This window comes from Bactrocera dorsalis, chromosome 4 (assembly GCF_023373825.1).
Source record: "Bactrocera dorsalis isolate Fly_Bdor chromosome 4, ASM2337382v1, whole genome shotgun sequence".
NCBI lineage: Eukaryota > Metazoa > Arthropoda > Insecta > Diptera > Tephritidae > Bactrocera > Bactrocera dorsalis.
Window position 1 is genome coordinate 5,775,276 of NC_064306.1, and position 23,400 is coordinate 5,798,675.

Sequence of the window (23,400 nt, forward strand, 5' to 3'; positions counted from 1 at the left end):
TAGCAACTGACGTTTGGATCCAAACTAACAGAGCTGAGACACCGTCGATTGCTTCTACAACTTGGCTCTTCATCTGCATAAGATCAAACTTCTTCGGAAGCTCGAATTAACTACCGGATAGAGACAGATTAAGGTCGAGTCAGTCAAACGAACTATTTAATAATTGAGGTTTGCTCTGTTAGCTATTTGAGAGCATTGAGTGGGTCGAACTCAAAGCGTAGTACTCGCTTTGGTCAGGTATAATGGCTGGGACCACTTCCTAAGTGATAACCTCTGCCTGAAACCACTAGACGTACCAAAGCCGGAGCTTAGTAATTGCTTTTGCCAGGTAGATGCAGAGTTGAGTCTCTCTTTAGGCGCATATCTCCGATCCGCCGACATCGTTGCTTCGGTTTCCAAGCTGAGTCAAATCTAAAGTAAAAATAAAAATTTTTTGTTGGGCTACATCGAATATCATTGAGGTTAAAATATGGAAGAATTTGAGTGCAGTTGATATTAACTGACATACATGCATATATACTTATGTACACATTTGTTCAAATGTGGGTAACACTGTGACCAAAATAGGCATTATAATCCCTGCTAGAAATAAAGAAGAGGAAGAGGAGACTGTAAAATATGCATAACAAAGGCATGCAAATATACAAATTAACAACCGAAAAATACATAAATGCACAATAAAGCACACAAACACACACACACATATACGCACTCACCTACATGTATGCAACAAAATATTAATTGCCGCCTTTGCAATTTAAGCTAGTTTAGCCTTAGCTAAAAGTTAAAATCAAAGCAAAATTTACAACTAAAAATGTTGATTAAAATTTTTCATACAAAATATTTTTATTTAAAATTGTTTTTGTAAATAATTTTCATATGATACATATAAACAAAGCATATATTTGCCAATTGCACTCTGCACGCTGGCGTTTTTGTTTTGTTTGTTGTTGTTTGGCTGCTACGGTGTTAAGCGAATGTCTGTCCATTGTTCGAAATGTTTTTGTAAAGAGCACAAAAAGTGTAAAAGTGAACAATAAAAAATTAATGAAATGATTGTATGCAGTACATATGTGTGTGCGTAAAGTTATAGATAAGTTTAGTTAGTTTTGTATGAATTTTAAATGCCCAAAATGGCTGAGATTTGCATGAAAATGATTTTTTGTTATATATTTGTTGGAAGCAAGCAATCTGTCAAAGTTTTTCTAAAGCCACGTTCACTGCTCTTCTTTCAGCTTAATCGCGCCGTTGGCGAGACTTATGACCCAAGCTTGCCACTGTGGGCGCTGCGGTTAGTAGGTGAGTCGGTTTTATTATACTTTATTGAATATTTTAATATTATTTTGTAAAAGAGTAATTTTAGGTTTTAAAAACGCAAATAATTAATAAAAATTTTAATTCCAAACAAAAAAATTTTTATTTTTTTTTTAATATTTTTTTTTTAATATTTTTTTATTTATTTTTTTTTTAATTTTTATTTTTTTTTAAAGGATTTAAAAAACGCAAATGTTTAATTAATAAAAATTTTAATTTCAAACAAGAGAATTTTTATTTTGTTTTTTTTTTAATATTTTTTTATTTATTTTTTTTTAATTTTAATTTTCTTTTATATTTTTTTTAAATATTTTAATTAAATACTTAATTTTCAAACAAAAAACTGAATTTTTAAATTTTTTTTATAAATTTTATTAATTTTTTAATGTTTTCTAAATATTTTTTTGAATATTTTATTTAAATATTTAGTTTTCAGACAAAAGAACTTTTATTTTTTTTATTTTTTTTTATTAATTTTTTTTTTATTTTTAATTTTTTATTTCTAATTTATTTGTATTTTTTTAATATTCAAAAAAATTAAATTTAATTAAAAGTTTATATTTTTTTTTAATTTTTTTTTTTTATAAATTTTATTAATTTTTTAATGTTTTCTAAATATTTTTTTGAATATTTTATTTAAATATTTAATTTTCAGACAAAAGAACTTTTTTTTTTAAATTTTTTATATATATTTTTATTTCTAATTTATTTATATTTTTTTAATATTAAAAAAAAATTAACTTTAATTAAACATTTTTATTAAATGTTTTTTATTAACGTTTTTCAAAAATTTTTTAAAATAATTTTAATTCCATATTTAGTTTTCAAACCAAAGTAATTTTATTTTTTTAATAGTTTAAATAAATAATTTTTCTTTCAATATTTTTCTAACCCTGTTTTTTAATATTTTTCTTTAATTATTAATTTTTTTTTTAATATTTTTCAAACATTTTTTGTTTTACTAAAATATTTAATTTTCAAACAAAGAAGATTTTTTTTTATTTTTTTCAATATTTTTCTGGTATTTTTTTAGTTATTAAATTTTTTTAAATATTCTAAAAATACTTTTTTGTATTTTTTTCATATTATTAAATTTTTTTAATGTTTTTATATGTATATATTTTTTTCTAATATATTAATTAAATATCTAATTTACACACAATTTTTTGTTAATAGTTTTACCAAATATATTATTTTTAAATATTTTTTTAAAATAATTAAATGTGTTCTAAATATTTTTTTAAATATTTAATTTTCAAACAAAAGTAGTTTTATTTTTTGGAATATTATATTAAATAGTTTTTTTAAAAATTATATGTTTTCTAAATATTTTTTAATTTTTAATTTTCAAGCAAAAGTATTTTTATTTTTTGGAATATTTTTAAGAAATATATATTTTTTAATATTTTTTTAATTATTAATGTGTTTAATGCTTTTCTAAATATTATTTTAATAGTTGAATTAAAAATTTAATATTCAAACAAAAGAATTGTAACTATTTTTTAATTTTAATTAAAAAATTTAAAATTTGTTGTTATTGTTTTTTTTTTAATTTTTTTAATTATCAATTTCTTTAATGGTTTTCTAAATATTATTTTAGTAGTTTAATTAAATATTTAATTTTCGAATAAAATAATTTTAATTTTTGTAAATATTTTTTTAATTATTAATTTTTTTTAATATTTTTTTAAATATACATTTTCTTAATTTTTTTTTAAATTTTTTAAAATATATATTTTTTCTCAATTTTTTTTAATTTATGTATGTACGAGTATATACTTGTATATATACTTAAATATATATTTTTTTAAATTTGTAAATAGTTTTATTAATTTTTTGAAAACTATTTTTTAAAATAGTAAAAAATTAGTAAAATTGAAAAATATTAAAAACTGCATATGAAAAAATTATGCAAGAATTTATTTTTAAGTTTTTAAACATTATTTATATACAAGCAAGGAAGCTTATTTCGGGTGTAACCGAACATTTTATCGCAAGCAGCGAAGACGGGAATACATACATACATACATTCTGTTATTGACAAAACTTTATTTGAAGGAATGCTGCGAAAGCAATCGAAATGCGTTATTCGATGAAAGATTTCAAAGATTTACAGATATTATAAGTAGCGCCACTTACGCCTGAGTTTATGCTACCTTTGTTTACATATGCAAGTACATTGTTCATATAATTACTTGTGCTAGTTTAAATTGCATTTAACAGCCGTAAAATTTTTTTATTATCGGCTAATATTCAATTTAACCAGATTACATAAAAATTTTGCTCTGAGCGCGTACACAACATTTCATTAATTATGCCGATCAGCTGATCAATTAATGGTCACACCGAAGTGCTTAACTGCAATACATTCTCCGTTGCGTTATATTAATAACCCATATGTTTTTACCATATATATGTATATATGTTTATAGATATGAAAGAAAAACAACAAAAAATAATTTTGCATCACATTAACACGCCTGCTCCTATAGCCGCATGAAAGCCCCCTGCTGCTGCTACTCAACAGCAAATCATTTAATGCAAGCAGCAAATAGATTTCTTTCAACTCTCCATAGTTACCTAAGCGCACAGCTAATCATTATTGCCTTTTGTTACCTTTGTATCTCTTCTTCTTAGATATTTTTGGGCTTTTGTTCAAAATTAGTTCAAACTCTCTGTATATATGTAGGTGTATATTGCTGAGTGTGTGCGTTTATTGTGCGGCATGATAAAGCCTATTCATATTGATTGGCAGTTGAGTCAAAATACTTCGCTGATCTTGCATTAAACACGCACACTGGCTGAACAGCGGGGAGGGCGTAGTGCTAAAGATCTTATGCAAGGCTTTACACGTAGCATAGCTTAGCAAATATTTATCGGAGCTGTTGTATTGTTTTCACCTGCCATTATTATTACTTTTAATAATTTTTTTGCAAGCTGTGAACATTAGTTTTCAAAAGCGAAAAATATTTTCTTTTGACATTCTAAGACTTTAGTGAAGTCTAGTTTTAGAACTTGAAAGAAAAGTATTGAAGACTAAAGTGAAGTTTAGTCTTAGAATGTGAAAGCAAAATATTTTTCAAACAAATTTATAAGGAATCTCGGAATATATCAAAAAATATATAATGTATTAAAAAGTTTACTTATAATCAATTTTGCAAAATTGTGGCCTTAGAATATCAATAAACTTGTCAAAGTTGCACTGAAGAATATGAGAGAAAACATCTAGACACTTTCTCCTCCACTATCCAGCTTTCGCCAGACTTAGCTTCAAACATCTCGGTTGCTATATTTTTTACGAAACCGTCAAATTGATTGGAATTAATATTAGCCTCCTCAATATACTTGTGCCTGGCTTTTTGTTTTTATGCGACGATATTTTTCATCTGGATTTCTTATCTGGAAAGTTATCCTAGAAGTTCTAGGCATCACAACAGACAAGCAGCTCAAATTATTCAAGTGGGTTTATTCGTGGTTTCAAGAGAAATCAACCCATTTACCTAACCCAACCTAACCTAAAGTCAGATTATGATATTTTTCGTCAAAAATTAATTCTCCGTCTTGGTCTTGTTTTTTTTTTGTGTAATTGTGCTCTTTACAACACACTTATTCTACTTTGAGAGTGTTTGCCTTGCTTCCTGAAAAATTTTCTCAAATAAATCAAATATTTCCTCTTACATTTTCGATTTTGTTAGTTTTTTTGTTTCTTTTTGTTTTTTTTTTTTACTTGCTATTTTTCTAACTCACTATTGTAGCAATACCTTTGCAGCTTGCGCTGCTGTCAGCTTCATTTTTCTGTGACGGCAACTCAATAACTATCGATTTTCACACTACCAGAGCCGAGACATTTCATTTCACTTCTATTATTTCTGCTCTTTCACAAATTGTTGGTGTGGTAATTGATGGCGCCAGAGCTGTCAGCGCGTGATTACCTTACCAACAACTAATTCAATGCCGGTTATAAAAGAAATGACAATAAATATGTTGATGATATTTTTAGCAATCAGCCAAAGTCGCATCGCAGCTCATCTCGGTCGTGCTTGCATTGAATTTATTATATTGCAAAAATAGAAATCCAAAAACCAAACTAAAAAACTAGATAGTCATATTTAATTTATGCATGCAGGAAGCAATTGAAATGATGGGAACACGAATGTACAATTTTTTTTTAGCCGAAGCAAAAATGCTGGGAAGATGTCAAGAAGAAATTTGTGAAGAAAGCTTTGGAGTCTTAATATGTGTGCGTTTGGTAGTAAAAATCTGAGATAGCAAACAAAATCAGCAAACTGGTTTGGAGTTCTTCAAGGAAGTCTCGCAATGAAAAGCGCTCCACTATCTATAAATATATCTCTCTGTGTTTCTCTCTCTATCTCTCTCTCACTCTCTATCTTTCTGTCTAACCTTTGTTAAGCTAGTCGACGACAATTTCTCCATAATCAGAAACTCTCCTCACTCTATAAATATCTCTCTCATTTCTCTGTCTATATCTCTTTACTCTCGATCTCTCTCCATTTCTATCTCGATCACTCTCTCTTTCTCTCTCTCTTTGTCTCTCTATCTCTTTCTCTCTCACGATCAACCAACTGAATCGACACTTCGGATTGGTTGTCTATTAACAAATAACCTTCTAGTCCATTTTTGACCATGCTCCTTTACACTAGGTGCGTTCCAAAGTAAACAGGACTTTTTGAATTTATTCGAAGGACAATTATTTGATCAAAAATCACATTTTAACCATTAACCACTCCCCGTATTCACTTGATATGGCACTGTGAGACTTCTTCCTTTTCGGAAAAATGCCTTTGCCCATGAAAGTAAAGCGTTATGCAGACATAGAGGCCATTCAAAAGGCTTGCACCGGTATACTGGCGGCCATACCGGCCAACGAGCTAAAACACTCGTTCGACAAGCTTTTGGACCGTGTAAAAAGCTGTGTTGAAGCAGAAAGAGACAATTTTCAATAAATTAAACTGAAATTTTTTAAAGTCCTGTTTACTTTGGAAAGCACCTTGTACTTCGAAATCATTGTTCAAAAATTAAGTGGTTTGTTACTCAAGCCGATTTTTGATTATTCCTTTTATATTTCGAAAATACTGTTCGAAAATTAAGCGGTCTGTTACTCAAGCCTATTTATGATTGTTCCTTTTTATATTTCGAAAATTTAGCGACCTCTGGCTCAATAAAGTCAGTTGCAATTTTGTTTGTTAAAATGTATTTATTATATAACATGAATAACTCTGTAAATGACTACAATTTCAGATATATATAACAATCGAAAATATAAAAAAATAAATTCCGCCTAAAGGTAGGCCACGCGCGCATAGCAACCGCTGTTGCCTACTTTTGGGCATACGTTTTTGAAATCGGATATGCCAAAGTATGTGTAGCAACAAATTTATGGAATTGTTTTTGTTGTTGGCGCTTATGTTGTTGTTGCATACGCAACATCACCCAACTGGGTATATACGAGTCCAATAATGAGATATGTTGACGTTTGGCGAAAATATCTGGAAATTGTTTGATATTATTTTCGTTGGTATCAGCACTATGCTGCCTCATATCGTATGGTGGTGATTGCGTTGTTGTCGTACTGGTAATGCTGATAAAAGACGGTGGATAGGGTAATTGGTTGGTGTAGACTAGTCGTGTGTCCTTCTCAGGTTGTCGTTCAGGCGCATGCAATAGCTGATTGGAATGACTTTTGTGTTTGTTAGCGGCCTGTGCGGTGCTCGCTGCGACTCCTGATTGGTACTGGGGCAATGCTTCTCTGGCGTATACAATTTCTGAAGCCAAGGGTGGGCGTGACGCTTGGCTGATTGCGTTTTGCGGCAGTTGATAGGCGTTTGTTGGTAAACTATATTGGCTAGAAGTAGTAGTAAAGAAAAAAATAAAAAAAAAAATATTTTAGTAAATTAAAAAAGTAAAAAGAAGAAATAAAAGGCTTAGCGATAGCTTTAACAAGGTTAACTCTTTTTTTTAAATATATCTAGTATGTAAAATTTAATATTGTGGCTTTAAACACTTTCGTGATAACTAACAACACCTAACGATTTTTCTAGGCTTCGAAACAATTTGCATAAGCACTTCTTGTGAATGCCTTCAGCTCCTTCAGCGAATCTCTTAGATAGACTGAAAACGGGTTCCGCGGTGCGGCAATTTCAGTTTGGGGAACAAGAAAGAATCACACGGAGCCAAAACTGGTGAATACGGTGGTTGATCAATGGTATTCATTGCGTTTTTAGCTTTAAATTCGGTCACAATCATGGCTCGGTGCGATTATGCATTATCAGCGTGTAAAATCCATGAATTGGTCTTTCATAATTCCGGCCGTTTTCGACACCTCTTTACGGCCAAATAGAACTCCTTATTGACCACCTGACCCATCGAAACATATACATCATGCACCAAAGCACGAATATTGAAATTTTTGAGCGACTTTGGCGTGGTTTTTTTTTGGTTTGTTTTGGTTTGATAAACCCATGTCTCGTTGGCAGTTACATGGTAATGCTCTCCATGAATATGGAAACGGAATTCGTACGATCAAGCATGTCCAAAGAGACCTATTACTCGTAACGGTACTCTTTTTTAAAATATTCAGCTTTATCGCGATGAATCGGACAAGCAGGCATTTCTTACTGAAAATATCCAGCAAAATCATTGGAGCGGACTAGCGATGGACAATGATGATATTTTGTCTGTCTTTATTTGTTCGATTGAATTCTTGGTATTTTCAGATTCTTTTTTTTTACCTCCCACAACTTTTTCCCTTCGTATGCCGGAAGATCATTTGGGACATTACCGTTTATCATCACCTAATATTGTTCTACTATAGGCTGCTGTGAACTCTGAGGGCTAGCAATATCTTTCGCCGGTTTTCCTTTTTCAGCACATCCTCCCAAATCACTATTCCGTATAATAGAGTGCTCGTGGTTATCAACATTAGGAGTTTTCTCCCCCCTATGTTGGCCATTAGTCTACTAAGTTGGGCGGTGATTTTCGCTGCCTTACCTGCGAAGTGCTGAATTTGTACCCAGAAAGTTAATCTGTGGCCCAGTCGTAGGCCTAGGTAGTCGTTTAAATACGATTCGTGTGGCATTTCAAGTTTTAGTATTTCATCATAACTAATGTTCCACGGATCTAGGCCTAAAATTGGACTCTTGTTGTGCTCCTGACGTAACTGCTATTTGTCATGATACCTTTCTAGTCTGGTAAAGCAATTTTCTATTACTCCGATAGCTCCACACCACGGCACTTAGGTACTCAAAAATTCGAAAACTGTTTTCTAGAGCGTCGGCCATATGCACATATCTCGCGCGGCTGAAAACGTTTCGAACATCTAAGGAACTATTCGTTTTCATTTGTGGCATCTATCTTGTGCGACTTCTACACTTTCAATGACGCTACTTTCTAAAGATTCCTCTTCTGCCCGAGATTATTCGTTGATGGCAGCTGGACTGCTCTTCCCTTCTCCTAATTTTGCGGATCCTGCTGTGCATCTGCAGTTTTCTCAGAAGGCTATCTTTTCTCCAGTTTGGTACGGTTGTTTTGGAATAGGGCTTGGTATAGGGGATCTAAGTATTCTACTACTCATACGGAAAATGGTTCCTTATTCCTCATCTTGGCCATATTTACTTTGTCGTGTTTCAGAGCTAGGTTCGGGCACGAATCAGAAGCTCGTCTCAACTGAACCTGTATGGCCAAAAATATGGCGATGTGCATTGATTTGACGTACTTGAACCTGCTAGGGTTTTAACGAGTCCAAGTTGAGAACAGCATTAGTAGCCTGCCAGCCATTTCGGTGAGATGTCGCTCTTATCTACTGAGGCGACAGAATGCTGCTCTCATCAGCTCTTTGTCATAACTGATCCATATCGGGTTTCCAGTACATCATAAAGCGAATCTTACTGGCCTCGATTCTTATGCAGCAGAATCTGTGCACGATTGGTGCTGGTAGCATGAGGCATTTTATGCGTATTACTATTCGCAGCTAAGTTACTTAGCATAGGCCGTGCACTATCTGCTAACTGTGACCCCGGTAGCAGCCTGAGCTCAACCTTATTATATGATATAGCTGCCATATAAACTGAACGATCAAATTTGCGTGCATGTATGGCCTTTAGTGTTTGTAAAAAGTATTCTAGCTTCGGTGCAACCGAAGTTAACGTTTTTTTTCTTATTTTTAACTATTATTCAGTAACTAAAATCATGCCAAACGACACACTGTGCACTCCCCAGCTGTTCAACATTGTAAATCACTTAATCTGTTTATTGCGATTTTCCTACCCGGAGCGCATTTCACCGTTTAATTATTTTCTCTGTCTAAAAAGAAAACAATCGCAATTTCTTATTACACATTTTTTGTGCGCTTTAATTATTTTTGTGTATTTTTTTTAATGCTTTTATTATTAATGCCGCCCGCCGCGTGCTGCTAATAAATGGCTAACCGCAATATTTTGTAACGGTATGTTGGCATTTTGCGGCTGCTGCATGTGCATGTCTAGCAATCACTCACTCGCTCAGTCAATCAGTCAGCCAGTCAGTCAGTTGGTTGTTGTTGTTAGGCGCATACCACATGCAGTGACACAGCGCATTTGAATGCATGCGAAACAATTATAACTTTCAGAACAACAACAGTCATTACAAATATGTGTTACTAACAATGCAATTATCTAATATAAGTGGCAATAGCATATTTCGTTGTTGTAATGTAAGAAATAAATGTGTATGTGTATGTGTGTGTGTCTATGTCTAAATGTGCCTCTTGTGGTGGCACGCATGCGCTGTAACGCATCAGCTGGTGTTGTTGCTGTCAGCTAGATTGACAAATGCCAATTGCGGCAATTATTACGCTTCTCTGTCAAAAGTAGAAATATTGCAATGCTTGCGCATGCGCATGTAAAATGCAATTTTAAATAAAAAAAAAAACAAAATTGAAAAATTTATTTTAATTTTTGAATATTATGAACATATTTTTTTTAGTTGTAAATTTTAACAATATTCCAACAATTATTCTTTATATAAATTAGAAAAGATTTATCAAATGTTCAGCAAAATTTTAATTTTTATAATAAAAAAAAATTAGTTAAAAAATTAAATATTAAATTATAATTTTTAAATTAATTAAAAATATTTTATCAACGGCTCAAACGAATTTTAATTTTCAAAATTAAAAAAAAAAAAACAAATTATTTAAAATTTTCTGAACTTAAAATTTTTTTAATTTTTCATTAATTTATAATATTTAAATTTGAAAATTTCCTTAAAATCTTTTGTTATTTATATTAAATGTTATATTAATTAAAGAAATAGTAGCAAAAATACAGCAACGTTTAATTTTCAAAAGTAAAAAAAAAAATAATTAAAATTTTCAAAACTTAAAAAAGTTTAGTTTTCAAGAAAAAGTAAAATTTTCAAAATTAAAAAGAAGATTAATTTAAATTTGCAAAATTAAAAAAAAAAAACAAATTTTTAACAAATTTAGAATTCTTTGGTTAAGGAAGAGTTTAATTTTCCAAAGGTTCAATTTTTTAATTTAAATATTTATTAATTTTTTTTTTACTTTTTAAAATTAAATTTTCCGTTAAAAATTTGGAATTAAAGAATTATTTTTTTTTTTTAATTTAAACTTTTTAAGTTTTGATAATGTTAATAATTTAAAAAAAAGTTTAAATTAAAAAAAATTTGAATTTTTTAATTTCAAATTTTTAACGGAAAGCTTAATTTTAAAAAGTAAAAAAAATTTTATTAAAAATTTAAATTAAAAAATTTTAACTTTTTTAAATTATAAAATTAAATTAAAAAAAATTATTTTACTATTACTTTATTTTATTTTTTTCTTGAATAAATTGCCAATATCGCATAAACCAACTGTAATTAACTCTGTAGGTCACATGGCTTCTAGTGCAAATATTTAATCGAAAAAGGCCCAAGTATGAGTAAGTATGTTTCCGTGCCAAACCCAGTCAAGAGAGCCTGTTCGTGAGCCATACAATGCATTTCAATATTTTGTTTTTGCTGTCTATAGCTTGTGCCTCGCAAAAGGAAGCAAATGTGTTCAAAATTACCTGTAAAACCTGCAATGCCAACAAGGAAGCGGCGGCAGATGAACACAGTTATTTGCATAAAATATTTATACACACACATACATACACATGCATAGCCATATATATCTTGATGCAAAATCTGCAGGAAAATTTTTTGCTATTGAAACTGTCGGTGTTGTTGCTTTTACACTAGCTGGATGTTGGTCAATGACAGCTTTTCGTTTGTTTTGCTCAAAGCAGGTTTGTCGCTTAAGTCTTTCGTTCACTAAGCGAGGACGCGAATCACTCAGATCAGTGAGTGTTGTCACAGAAAAAGCTTATTTTATGGTTTTTAGCAAAGCTCAAGTGTAGAATGCAACTAGTTTTATGAAAAGCTTTTTATAAGGGGTGTTCGGTTTTTTCATTTTTTTTTTTAAATTAAAATATAAATAATTTTATTAAAACAAGTTAAATGCTTAAAAATTGAAATTTATGAATAATATTATAAAATAAAAAAAAGTGTTTTATTATTTTTTTAATGATATGATAATATTTTTTAAAAATAATTTTGTTAATTTAATTTATTTTTTTTTGAATTTATATAAGAAGTGTAAATATTTATATTTTAAAAAACTAAAAAAAAAAAAAATTAATTATTTGAAAAGTGTAAATATTTACAATACACTTTTAAAATAATTCTTGTTATACAAAATTAAATTTCTTTAATTATTTGGTTAAAATGTATAAATATAATTTAGAAAATTTAATTTAATTAATTTATTTTATTTAAAAATTGAATTTGCATAATAAACAAGTTATGTTACCTAATAAAATTAATTTTAATAATTCATAATAATTTAAATAATTAATTTATTTTATTTGAAAATTGAACTTACTTAAGGTTTTGTTACCTAATAAAACTAATTTAAATTATCAGCAATAAGGAGTAATTAATAATAATTAGTAATAATTTAAATGATTATTTTTTTTCAATTTCATTGATTTTTTTTAGAATTATTACATTAAAAAAAATTTTTTTTTTTTAATTTCAAAAGGATCCAAAAACTTAAAATTTTTAAAATCTCAAAAAAAATTTAAATATAACATAAATCATTAAAAAAAATTTAAAGCAAATATCTTTAGCAATTTGGTTTTTTATTATTTTTAATTAAAAAAAATTTACTTAATTTAAAAAAATTTTTTTTTTATTATTTATTATTGAAATTAATTTAGAATTATTACATTTTTAAACCGAAAAATACTAAATTAACCAATATAATTTTATTTTAAATCTCATAAGGTTGAAAAAACTTAAAAAATGTAAATATCCAAAAATCGATAAAATAAAATTTAAATTAAATAATTTAGCCATTTGTTTTTTCTTCTTAAAATAAATTTTTTTAGTAAATTTAAAACCTAAATTAAAATCATTTAACATTTTTTTTACCAAAAATAAATTGAATTGAAATAATTGATGTAAAACACTTATTTTAGCAAATTTAAAAAATTTAAATTAAATTTAAAAATATACATATACATATATATAATAATAAATTAATATAAATAAAATAAATTTTAATTTTTATATAATTTTAAATATTTTGACTAAACTAGCAATCTTGCATAAGTAATCAACCACGTTTAGCAAAAAATAATAATGTAAATATATTGAAAAAATTAAATATTTTTTTTATTTACAAAAAAAAAAGATCAAAGAAAAGTCAAGTTACATAATTCCATATACTTACTGCTTATATTTCTGCTTTGCCGCATGGTAAATATTATCAATATCGCGCTGCTGCTGTTGTTGTTGTTGCAAAGCTTTAAAATAATCATGTTGCTGCTCATCAGCAGCATATAACGGCCGCTCATAGTCTGTGTTTCTATAATTTTGTGCAAACGGCCCGATGCCATTGAAATTTGTTGGTTCATATTTTTGTTGTTGTTGCACTCTTAGCAATTTGACTGGCTCTTCGCGCTGTGCATAAAGTGTGTTTGACACAGGCAGTGACTTGTATTGATAAGCGTGCTCCAGCGTTTTCAAACGCTGTCGCTCTGGTGTGGCGCTGTAAGCATTTTGGCAGAGCAAAACGAGAGACAAGTGTAACACGAGTTGCATAATGTGAGAGTGAGCGTTTGCTGGTGCCTATAAAATTAGAATGAGTTCCCAAAAAGTGTTAAAAATGAAAGAGAAAAATAACACAACGCTAAAAGGAAGGAGAGTATGTATGAACGAAGTTTTTATAGCCGATCTGAGACTATGTTAGAAGCGACATTGACTCGGAAAGTTAACGAAATCAATGGCGGTCTCGTTTCGAAAACCTCGGAGATCAATTTAAATTCCAAGAAAGATGACTTTTTCGGAAGTTTTAACTTTCTTGGATGAGCTTGGCTCAAAGCTTTTGAAAATCTCAAACAAGAATTTTATCAAGATCAATGACGATTACTTTTTGAAAGCATTGCCGAGCATTTTTATTCCAAGAGACAAGTCTGTTTCGAAAGATTCTCACTTTTTAAAATATGCTTGGTTAACAGTTTCTAAAAACTTCAGAGAACATTTTTATTCCAAGAGACAAGTCTGTTTCGAAAGATTCTCACTTTCATAGTTAAGCTTGGTTCCAGTTGAATTTTTCTTCTTTCTTCTTTAACGTTCATATTTGCAACCAAGTGCTACTGCTCTTTCCTTTTATGGGGAAAGTAGGCAGTTATTGGTTCCGTCCGCACGTAGCGCTACCTTAATTTTAATAAAGCCGTAACTTCACTTGCTACAAATGTTTAAGGGTCATCAGCAATTGTTTTTGCGGCATTCAACAAAGTGTGCACAAGTGCTTAATTATGTGTGGTGAAAGGTAACAACAAAAAAAAATAACAAAATGTAAATTAGGTTGTGGAGAGTGAACAACAAAAACACAATTACATAAAAACACTTGATCCAACTTTTGGCAATGTCAAACTTTTTACAGACTTATTCATGGCAAATGAAAGTTAAAGCAGCGGATAAAAAAAAAAAAAATATGCACATATAAAAATTACTTAAAAAGAAAATAAAATTTAGAAAAAATAATAATTTTAATAAAAAAAATAATAATTTTAATAAAAAAAAATGATTAAATATATTTTAAAAATATTAAAAAAAAATTAAAAAATCTGTACAAAAAAAAATAATTAAATATTTTTTCAAGAGAATATTTACAAAAAAAAATCTTAAAAAAAATCAAAATTTTTTCAATTTTAAAATGAAATATTTCTGAAAGAAAATTAAAAAAAAAAATACTTAAAATTAAATCATACTGCTTTGCTCATGGAAATAGTGTATATATATATAAATGACTTGAAATGCAAATAAAAATTAATAATTAAATTTAAAAAATTACAAAAAATTAATGATTAATTAATTTTTTTTCTAAATAATTTTTTATAATAAATATTAAAAGAAAAATTAATGATTAATTAAGTGTTTTTTTTAATAAATGTATTTAAAATAAAATCATTGAAATGAAAATAAAAATTAAAAAATTATAATAACTTAGTTAAAAAATTAAATATTTACAAAAAAAAAAATATTTTTTAAAATTTATTTAAAATAAATTATACCTTTTTAATTTTAAAATTAAATAATTTTTCAAATTAAAAAAAAAATAAATTTAAAAATATTAAAAAACCTTAAAAAAAATAAAAATTAAAGAATAATAGGATTTAATTACAAAACAAATTTTTTTTTAATAAATTCATTTAAAATAAAAACAAAAAAGGTAATTTAATTTAAAAAATTAAATACTTTTTAATTAAAATTTACAAAAAAATTTATTTATTTATAGTAATTTTTTAATTCATTTTTTAATTAATTTAAAATAAAAATTAAACAAAAAATGGTCATTTAATTTAAAAAATTAAATATTTTTTAATTAAAATTTACAAAAAAATTTATTTATTTATAGTAAGTTACAATTTTTTAATTTCAAAATTAATAATTAAAAACATACAACTGTGTAATAGTATGCAGATATAAAAATTACTTTACATGAAAATAAAATAAAAAAAAATAATTTTTTATTGGGAAAAAATAATTAACTATTTTTTACGAAAATTACAAAAAAAAATTATTTAAAATGAATGACAATTATTTAAATTTAAAATTTAATATTTTTCAAGAAAAAAAAAAGAAATACAAACTAAAAAGAGAAATAATTTAATTAAGAAAAAATTATTTAGTACTTTTAAAAAATTGGAAAACAAAAAAATAAATTGAAAAATAATAATTCATAAATTTTTATTTTCATTTCAATGATTTTTTTTAAATAAATTTATTTTTTATTTTGTTTATTTTTTTTTTAATTTATTTGTAAAAATTAAAATAAAAAAAAATACAAATTAAAAAAGAAATAATTTAATTAAGAAAAAATTATTCAATACTTTTTTGAAAAAATTACAAATAAATAAAAAAAAAGATTTCAATGATTTTTTGTTAAATAAATTTCTTTAAAATCATATGATAAATTTATTTAAAAAATTGTAATTTATTTTAAATATTTTTTTTTTGGAATTTTCGTAAAAAAAGATTTAATTATTTTTTCAATTTTTTCTTTTTAACTAAATTTTATAAAATATTTTTTTATTTCTTTATTTTTTTTTGTATAATTATTTAAATGTAATTTAAATTTAATTATGTTATTATTATGGTATATATTTTTTAAATTTATTACTTTTGTTTTTGAATAGATTATTAAATTTTTTTAATTTTTAATATTTTTTATTGTTGTTGTTTTTGAAATTACATCAATATTTTTGATGTATGTATATATTTTATTAGTTCTAAACATGATTTAACTCTTTGATAACCGTTTGTAGTTCGGACTTATCAGTTGACATATTTTGTATATACTTTTATCGCCTGCTTCTTTTTTGTGGCTTTTCTCACCAAGTAAACCGTTGTTAGATTCTTTCTATGGATTATTTTCACTTCATTTGTTTGTTTCCTTGCGTTGTTTATGAATATTTTGTGATATCATATCGGATTATATACATCATATGATTTGTTTATCATATGATATTTTTTGAACATTTTTTGCTTTCTTGATCAATTCTTCTTCTTCATATCTGTTAAGACATCATTTGATGTTTAATCATATGATTTTTCATCAAATTTCCCAATGAACCTTTTGTTACCTCATATCTGATTATACATCATGTGATGTCTCGTCCAATGATTCTTTTATCATAAGACGTTTTGTCACATGATATTTTTGTGCGTCTCATTATTACTTCTGTTTTCTATAATTATTTATACAAATGTTAGAAAAAACATATTTTTACGCTAATAGCATGTTCGTAATAATTTCGTGTGATGTCAAAAACCTGCTCCAATGACCAACTCAGTTTACCCAATATAGTTTAAGCCTTGTTATTTCCAAATCTTTTAAACCAAAAAAAATTGTTCACAAAAACCAGTAACGAAATTTTCTGCAAATTATGGAATCGACGCGAATCGCTTGCCATTGATGAACTGCATTTTTCGTAAGCCGAAAAGTCCAAAATCTAAAATTTTGTGAATTTTTCTACAAAATTTTACTGTTTTTTTCCGAAGCGAAGCCCAAATCTGACTTTAACAGATTAAGCCTAGCGATGACTCGTATTCACATATTTAGTTGTATGTTTGTGTGTTTATGTTAGTGCAGCTGCTCTGCTGCCATTAATGCACTGAATTCATTTGGCCAGTCACCAACGAAACTCGCAAACATCACGTGGTCAACTCGGAGTAAAAAATGTTGAAAAAACATATTAAAAAAAGTGTTGTGCATGTGTATATGTGCGTGTGTGCCCAAGCCAAAGCGCATCTGATGGCGTGGAAATGGAATTGATGGCAGTCTCTTGCGATTGGACAGAAAATTACTAGTTATTGTTGTTGTTTTTGTTGTTCTAACAATTACTATTCGCAATGTACATTCACTTTTTGCGGCAGAAGAAGCTTAAAAGTATGTTATGTGTGTGCCATACATACAGACATACGGTAAAATAAACATGTTCAGCAGACAAGTGTCAAAGCCAAGAAATAAAAAGAAAATACAAACAATTTTAAGGCTGCATTTTTAATTAATCACAACAATGTTTTAGTGTTTATTATTTTTGAAAAAAAATATACACATATAAAAATTACTTGAAAAGAAAAAAATGAATAAAAAATAAAAAAAAAAATATTTAAATGAGAAAAATAAAAAAAAATTTAAATGAAAAAAAATAATTAAATATTTTTTTAAGAATTAAAAAAAAAATATGAAAAAAGTTTGTTGTCTTTATTTTTTATTTTTAGAAATGCTGGATTGGAAAAAATATTTGGGGCTAAATTAATAGTTTAAATAAAAATAAAAATTTTAAATAATAAAAAAATTAAAAAACTATAATATATTATATATTAAAAAACAAAAAAAAAAAATGTAAAAATAATAATGAAAAAAGTAGTAATAATAAGAAAAAAATTATAATAATATTTAATAATAATATTAAATAAACAAAACGTTTAATAAAAACTATTTTTTTAAGCATGTGTATATAAAATTAGAAATTTATAATTAACAAAAATTAAATAAATTAAAAGAAAATACTTTAGAAACAAAAAATTAAATCTTAAAAAAATAAAACTTAAAAAAATAAAATTTTAAAAAATAAAATTAAAAAAAAAAATTATATATAATTTAAGGAAACTTTTAAAATGTAAAAAATAATGAGAAAATGTTAATAAATAAAATAGAAAATAATAAATAAAAAATATACCAAACTTTAAATAAAAAAAAAATTTTAACTTGATTAAACAAATACAAAATAAACCTTTTCATATCAAAAAATTTCAAAAATTAAATTTTTAATTTGATTCTTTTAAATTTAAAATTTGATTTTTTTTTTAATTTAAATTATCAATTTTTTTAACATTTTAATTAAATTTTTTTTTTTACTTTGATTTTTTAAATTATCAATTTTTTTTAACTTTTTAATTTTAAATTTTTTTTTTAAGTTTAAAAAAATAAAAGTAAAACATTTTAAATTTTTTTCAAGCCTTAAACAATTTAAAAAAAAGTTTTAAGTTAAAAAATTTTAAATTTTTTACTTTTAATTTTTTTCAAACTTAAAAATTTTTTATATGAATATTTTAAATTTAAAATTTTTAATTTAAATTTTTGATTTAAATTTTAAATTTAATTCTTTAAATTATTAATTTTAAATTAAATTTTTTTATTTAAATTTTTAAAATATAAAAATATTTAAAATTTATTAGTTTAAAATTTTTCTAAACTTTAATTTTATTAAATTTAGACATTTTTTAAGAATTAAATTTTTTATTTTGAAAATTTAAAATTTGTTTCATTTGAAAATTTTAAATTTTAAATAAATATTTCGTATAAAATTTTGTAGAAAATGTATTGCGCTACAAAAATGGTTTACAATTTTTCGATTATTTATACGTTTACGCGAAAACATCGTCAAAACTCAACGAAAAACGTAAAAATAATAAAAAAAAAAATAAATTTAATAACAGAGCGAAACTAAAAAAATCAAAAAAATTATAAGCAAAAAATAAATAACTAAACAAAACTAAAAAAGAAATAAAAAAATAACAGCAAAAATAAAAATTAAACAAAAAAATAACAGACCAATTTTGTAGAGCAGTAATTTTCCTACAAAACTATAAGTTTCACATTTAAAAATGTTTTTTTTTTTTTCATTGTGTTATAAGATATGCATATATGTATAAAAATTATTTAATTTAATTTTAAATGGTTAGGTTTACGAAAAAATCGTAAGAAACCATTTTGTAGAGCATTGAATTTCCCAAAAAACGAAAAAAAATTCAAGTAATTGAATATGAATTTTCTATCTGATAATACGAAAAAAATTCATAACGGTAAGGCGAAGCACCTTTCCGTTACAATTAAGAGCTCATGGAGCTGTCTAGCAACCATTTTTTCGTTCTACCAAACAAAAAAAAACATTTGTTTTTCGACCCACCCCTATGCACATTGGCACATTGTCTATTTATTGGCACAATTTTTATTTTTATTTTATTTTTTTTTTCATATTAAAAAAATCAAATTTATGAAATTCTTATTACTCCCCGTTATTCCTTTTTTATATTTCATTTATAAACACCTTCATAATTATTGTTTTTGAATTTTGAAGATTCTTGTAACTGTGACGTATTTGTACACAAATAAACTCTGCTCGCTTGTCAAAAACCGTTTTACTTTATTACTTTTGCACTACTTTTTAGTCAGCCGAATACGAAATATAATTATTACGTTAAGCCAGCCGCGCAGACGCTTCTTAACTCTCTGAGCTTCCAAGACAGCAACTTACCATTTTATACAAACATTTCCGTCTGTGTGATTGCTTGTAGATTTTGTCTGCAATTATTCGCCGTTCTCGCCATGCGATAGATAAGTAAACAAAACACACATGCAAACTACAGTGGTGGGCTAAAAATTACTCAACTGTCTTGAATTCAAACCGCGAAGTTACCATGCTGAATACGGTGAAGATATCTAGTCAAATACAACATTTTTCCATACAAGGACTGGATTTTCGGAAATTATTGTAATTGGAAACATGATTTACTTTCTCTTTTTTTATTTGTAACCAAATAATATTTTAAGCTTCATCATTGCTGTTCTTGTGAATCTTCAGTGTTTCGCTCAGCTCTGGGCTTTGTTTGATCTTTTTTGTGCTGTTATAAGTTACTGCGTTCAGTTCTACATAAAAATTTATAATTATTTCGATTACTTTTCATTTTCATTTAATGTTATATGTTAACCTTTCTATTCTTATCGCAACTCGGATTGCTATGAGAGCACTTGTAATTTTTGTGTCCAACACTGTTGGTAGCCACGCTCTTAAGAGTGCCGTTCCTCTCTTGCTCTCTTACATAATTTTCGTAAAATCGAAAAGCATTTAATAGAAGTTCTATTAAACATCTAGTACAAATATACATATCTATGCATCCACATATTTATTATACCAGTACTCGTCAAACTTGTGGATTCATAGGATTTTAGACGGATCCCTAACTTCCAACCGCCACGGTCCACGTTTAGGACCATACCCTGCTTTCAAAATAATTATTTTTGTATGACAATAATGTTATCTTTATAAGACAGTTTATTCTAAACGAATTCATTAATCAAAAAAGGAACAATAATTATATTATTATTGAATCATTTCGACGACAGCAAGGATTCAGGCACAACAAAACAGTTATAAACGTCATTTGTGGGTAATGAGCATCTTTCCACCCAACAGTCATTAAACTCTGCCTTTCCGCCTGTTTGGGTGGTGCCACCAATAGCCCACAGTTTATTGTCTAGCGATACGCAAGCTATAAGACCACGGCCAACTTCCAGAGAGCAAATCTGCGTAAAGTTTTCAAGAATATTTTTTTTTTTTAGATCAAGCGATTGGCAAAAACCAACTTAATATACATATGTACCTGTGACCATGTGTCTTGCTGAGGATCGTATCGTTCAATACCGATATTGCTTAAAACATAAATGTGACCATTATGTGCAGCTACCTGTAATATAAAAAGTAGCAATAAAGATTTTATTTAATATTATTTTGTTCGACTAAGAGGGCAGCTCGATATATCAGTGACTATATTTTTTTGTTTAGACAATTTTTTGATAATTTTTATTAAAACTGAACTACTTTTACAGATATTAAAAACTCTAGAGAAGCCTTACAACGGTGAAATCAAGTGGAATTTGTTATTGTAGCAACAGTATGTATTGCCTAAATAATTTTAGACAATTTTGTCTAGTTGAAAGTTTTTGCCCGGATTTGAAACCGCCTTCATTCCGGTTATGTCTCAGTAGTCGAAACTGCTGTGTGGACTGCCGTAGTTGCTGGAACAGAAGTCTGGTGTTAAGCTCTTACAAATTTTTTAGCTTAAATAAAGCCGTTATACATGCTTTAACTACTTTCCGAATTTAGTTCGTAGACTTAATAAATGTTTTTTGATGAAAATATTCCTTAACCGCGAAAGTATGGGTGCGTTCCAGCTACGTAGTAACCCCTAAAAAGTGACCTAAAGTGCTTTAAAATGGGATTCTTATATATTTTATATATTATTTGTTGTCATAATGCCCAACATTATATTTTTTATCTAACTTACACCAGGTAAAGAGTGATGTAGTATCGTATCCGCGCAAGGAGTCCAAGTATTTGAATCGGAATTGTAGCACTCGACGGATTTTAATTCTTCACCGTCACTATAACCGCCCATTATATAAATTTTACCACCAAAAGTCACTGCTCCGGCACCTTCTCGTCCAACAATCAGACTGTGCACGTACTCCCACCCATCGCATGCAGTATATCTGGAAATAAACAAAAAACATATCGCAAATATCTAAACTGATATGTAAAGCATTGAGCTTAAACGAGCATCGATGATGAAATTGTCTATTAAAAACTGAGAATTATTCTAAAGAAGTCAGTGTACTATACTTAAACTTAGTAGCCATGATTTGAAAAAGACATTGCTATAACGTTTCATGATCAGCTGCGCATGCTCTCTAATCTGTCGAAATCACTTTATCAAGTTTCTGGAATTGTGGAATGTAACAGCACTTTGTTTTGTCAACCAGCCACACTGGGCTGACGTAACTAGTATATAGTGCTTTTGCTATTAAGCTTAAAGTTTACCTTTAATTTTACTTTTAATTGTCAAAATCATCATCGTTAATTAATTCGTTACAGATTTTGACGTATTTACCTCTCTACCGACTGCAGAATTTTATTATTCCCAAAACCACCAATCGCATAGATCTTACCATCTAATTCAACAACGCAGTGTGAGCTTCTTGCTTGTTTCATGGCGGGCAAATTCAAATGTTGCCATGCCTTTTTCCATATATTCCAACTGCGGATGATGTTGGATGTGACACCACTTTTATTACCGCCAATAAATAATACATTATCATCCTTTAAAATAGTTCTATAACAAATGTGGTCGCATTTTATGCTCGCATATTCTTGCCACTTGTCCTCAACTTTGTTATATTGCAGCAGCTTGGGATTCGTCTATTCCAAAAATATTAGACGTACACTAAATGAAGATTTTAAAATTTGAATATAAGCCAGAGTATGCGCTTACCCCTGAGCAAAATGCCAGTAATGTTTTCACACAATTGCCAGCACTAAGCTCGCTTGGTTTAGGAAATCGTTTATATTTCTTTGTCGGTATTGTTGTGTTTGTTGTAGCGGCAGAATTCCGCCCAGTTGACAGTACTTTACGTAGACCCGATCGTCGTGGGAAGGGAGTCCGTGCTGCAGGCGTTCTGACCTCGGATAACGGCTTGAAGGCCAGTGGATCACCAGCAGGTAATGGCTCTATGTGTGTCAACAGAAAATCCATACTGAATTGCGGAAGCCGGAGACAAGCTAATAAAAGTGGTAGTTGTTCTTGACGCGCAGAAACATCGTAATTGAACCAACGATTTATGGCATCGTAGGCATCTTCCTCATAAGTTATATTCAAATTGTCAGATTCCAGAATATATTTCAATCTTTCAACATCAAAATTCAGAAACTCATCGCTTTGGCTGATCTAGTATTATCAGAAACAAAATTTCAATTACACAAGTACCGCTATTGTGAAACATTATGTGTATATTTAGACTCACCTCCATAAAATTCTGTATTTCGTATTCGATAAATTTCTGCTTAAGAAGTTCACTTTGCGTTTCACGCTCCAGCATATAAGCATCGTGTAATGTGTATTCATCGCTTTGTGTCATAAGATAGTCCACACAACTGCTCAAGGCGTCGTCCAATTGCAAAACGATTGCCGCCTTTACCATAGCACCGACATTGTTAGCGGTAATTAGCGCCTGACCGGTGTAGCAAAAGGTTATTAGACGCTCAAAGATATCGCTATCGATATCATTTATCAGGATGACAGGATTATTGCCTTGATCGCCATTGAAAAGGTTCTCGAAGTAAGGACTCGCTGCTGCGAGTATCAAACGATGCGCGGGTACGCTGTGCAATCCAAAAGTTATAAATATTAATCTAAATT

General features: G+C 27.8%; 2 protein-coding genes across 6 annotated transcripts in view; both read right to left on the reverse strand.

Moving 5' to 3' along the window:
* Nucleotides 1-6,518: 6,518 nt before the first annotated feature.
* Nucleotides 6,519-20,355, reverse strand: LOC105232112 (uncharacterized). Its single transcript, XM_011213718.4, has 3 exons — nucleotides 19,476-20,355; nucleotides 13,085-13,482; nucleotides 6,519-7,177 (listed from the first exon to the last, which is right to left on the reverse strand). The coding sequence occupies exons 1-3, from the start codon at nucleotides 19,479-19,481 to the stop codon at nucleotides 6,652-6,654; spliced, it is 930 nt and encodes a 309-aa protein (XP_011212020.2). The 5' UTR covers nucleotides 19,482-20,355; the 3' UTR covers nucleotides 6,519-6,651.
* A 107-nt stretch (nucleotides 20,356-20,462) lies between these two features.
* The window catches only part of LOC105232234 (kelch-like protein 28), a 39,727-nt gene continuing 36,789 nt past the window's right edge, over nucleotides 20,463-23,400 (reverse strand). For 4 of the 5 annotated variants that reach the window (XM_049456361.1, XM_049456363.1, XM_049456362.1 and 1 more), the window contains 6 exons: nucleotides 23,006-23,363; nucleotides 22,477-22,929; nucleotides 22,096-22,403; nucleotides 21,493-21,697; nucleotides 20,809-20,892; nucleotides 20,463-20,731 (listed from right to left, as the gene is read on the reverse strand). In XM_049456361.1, the coding sequence (XP_049312318.1) occupies nucleotides 20,537-20,731; nucleotides 20,809-20,892; nucleotides 21,493-21,697; nucleotides 22,096-22,403; nucleotides 22,477-22,929; nucleotides 23,006-23,363 (1,603 nt within the window). In that variant the 3' untranslated portion in view covers nucleotides 20,463-20,536. The remainder of the gene's footprint in view (nucleotides 20,732-20,808; nucleotides 20,893-21,492; nucleotides 21,698-22,095; nucleotides 22,404-22,476; nucleotides 22,930-23,005; nucleotides 23,364-23,400) is intronic. The other variant, XM_049456375.1, reaches the window with a different exon arrangement.

What these genes read in the sequence shown, in the direction of transcription:
- LOC105232112 (XM_011213718.4), bottom strand. An exon ending in GCAAAGCAGAAATATAAGCA is followed by an intron (nt 7,178 to 13,084) that starts GTAAGTATATGG and finishes TACTACTTCTAG; the next exon opens with CCAATATAGTTTACCAACAA.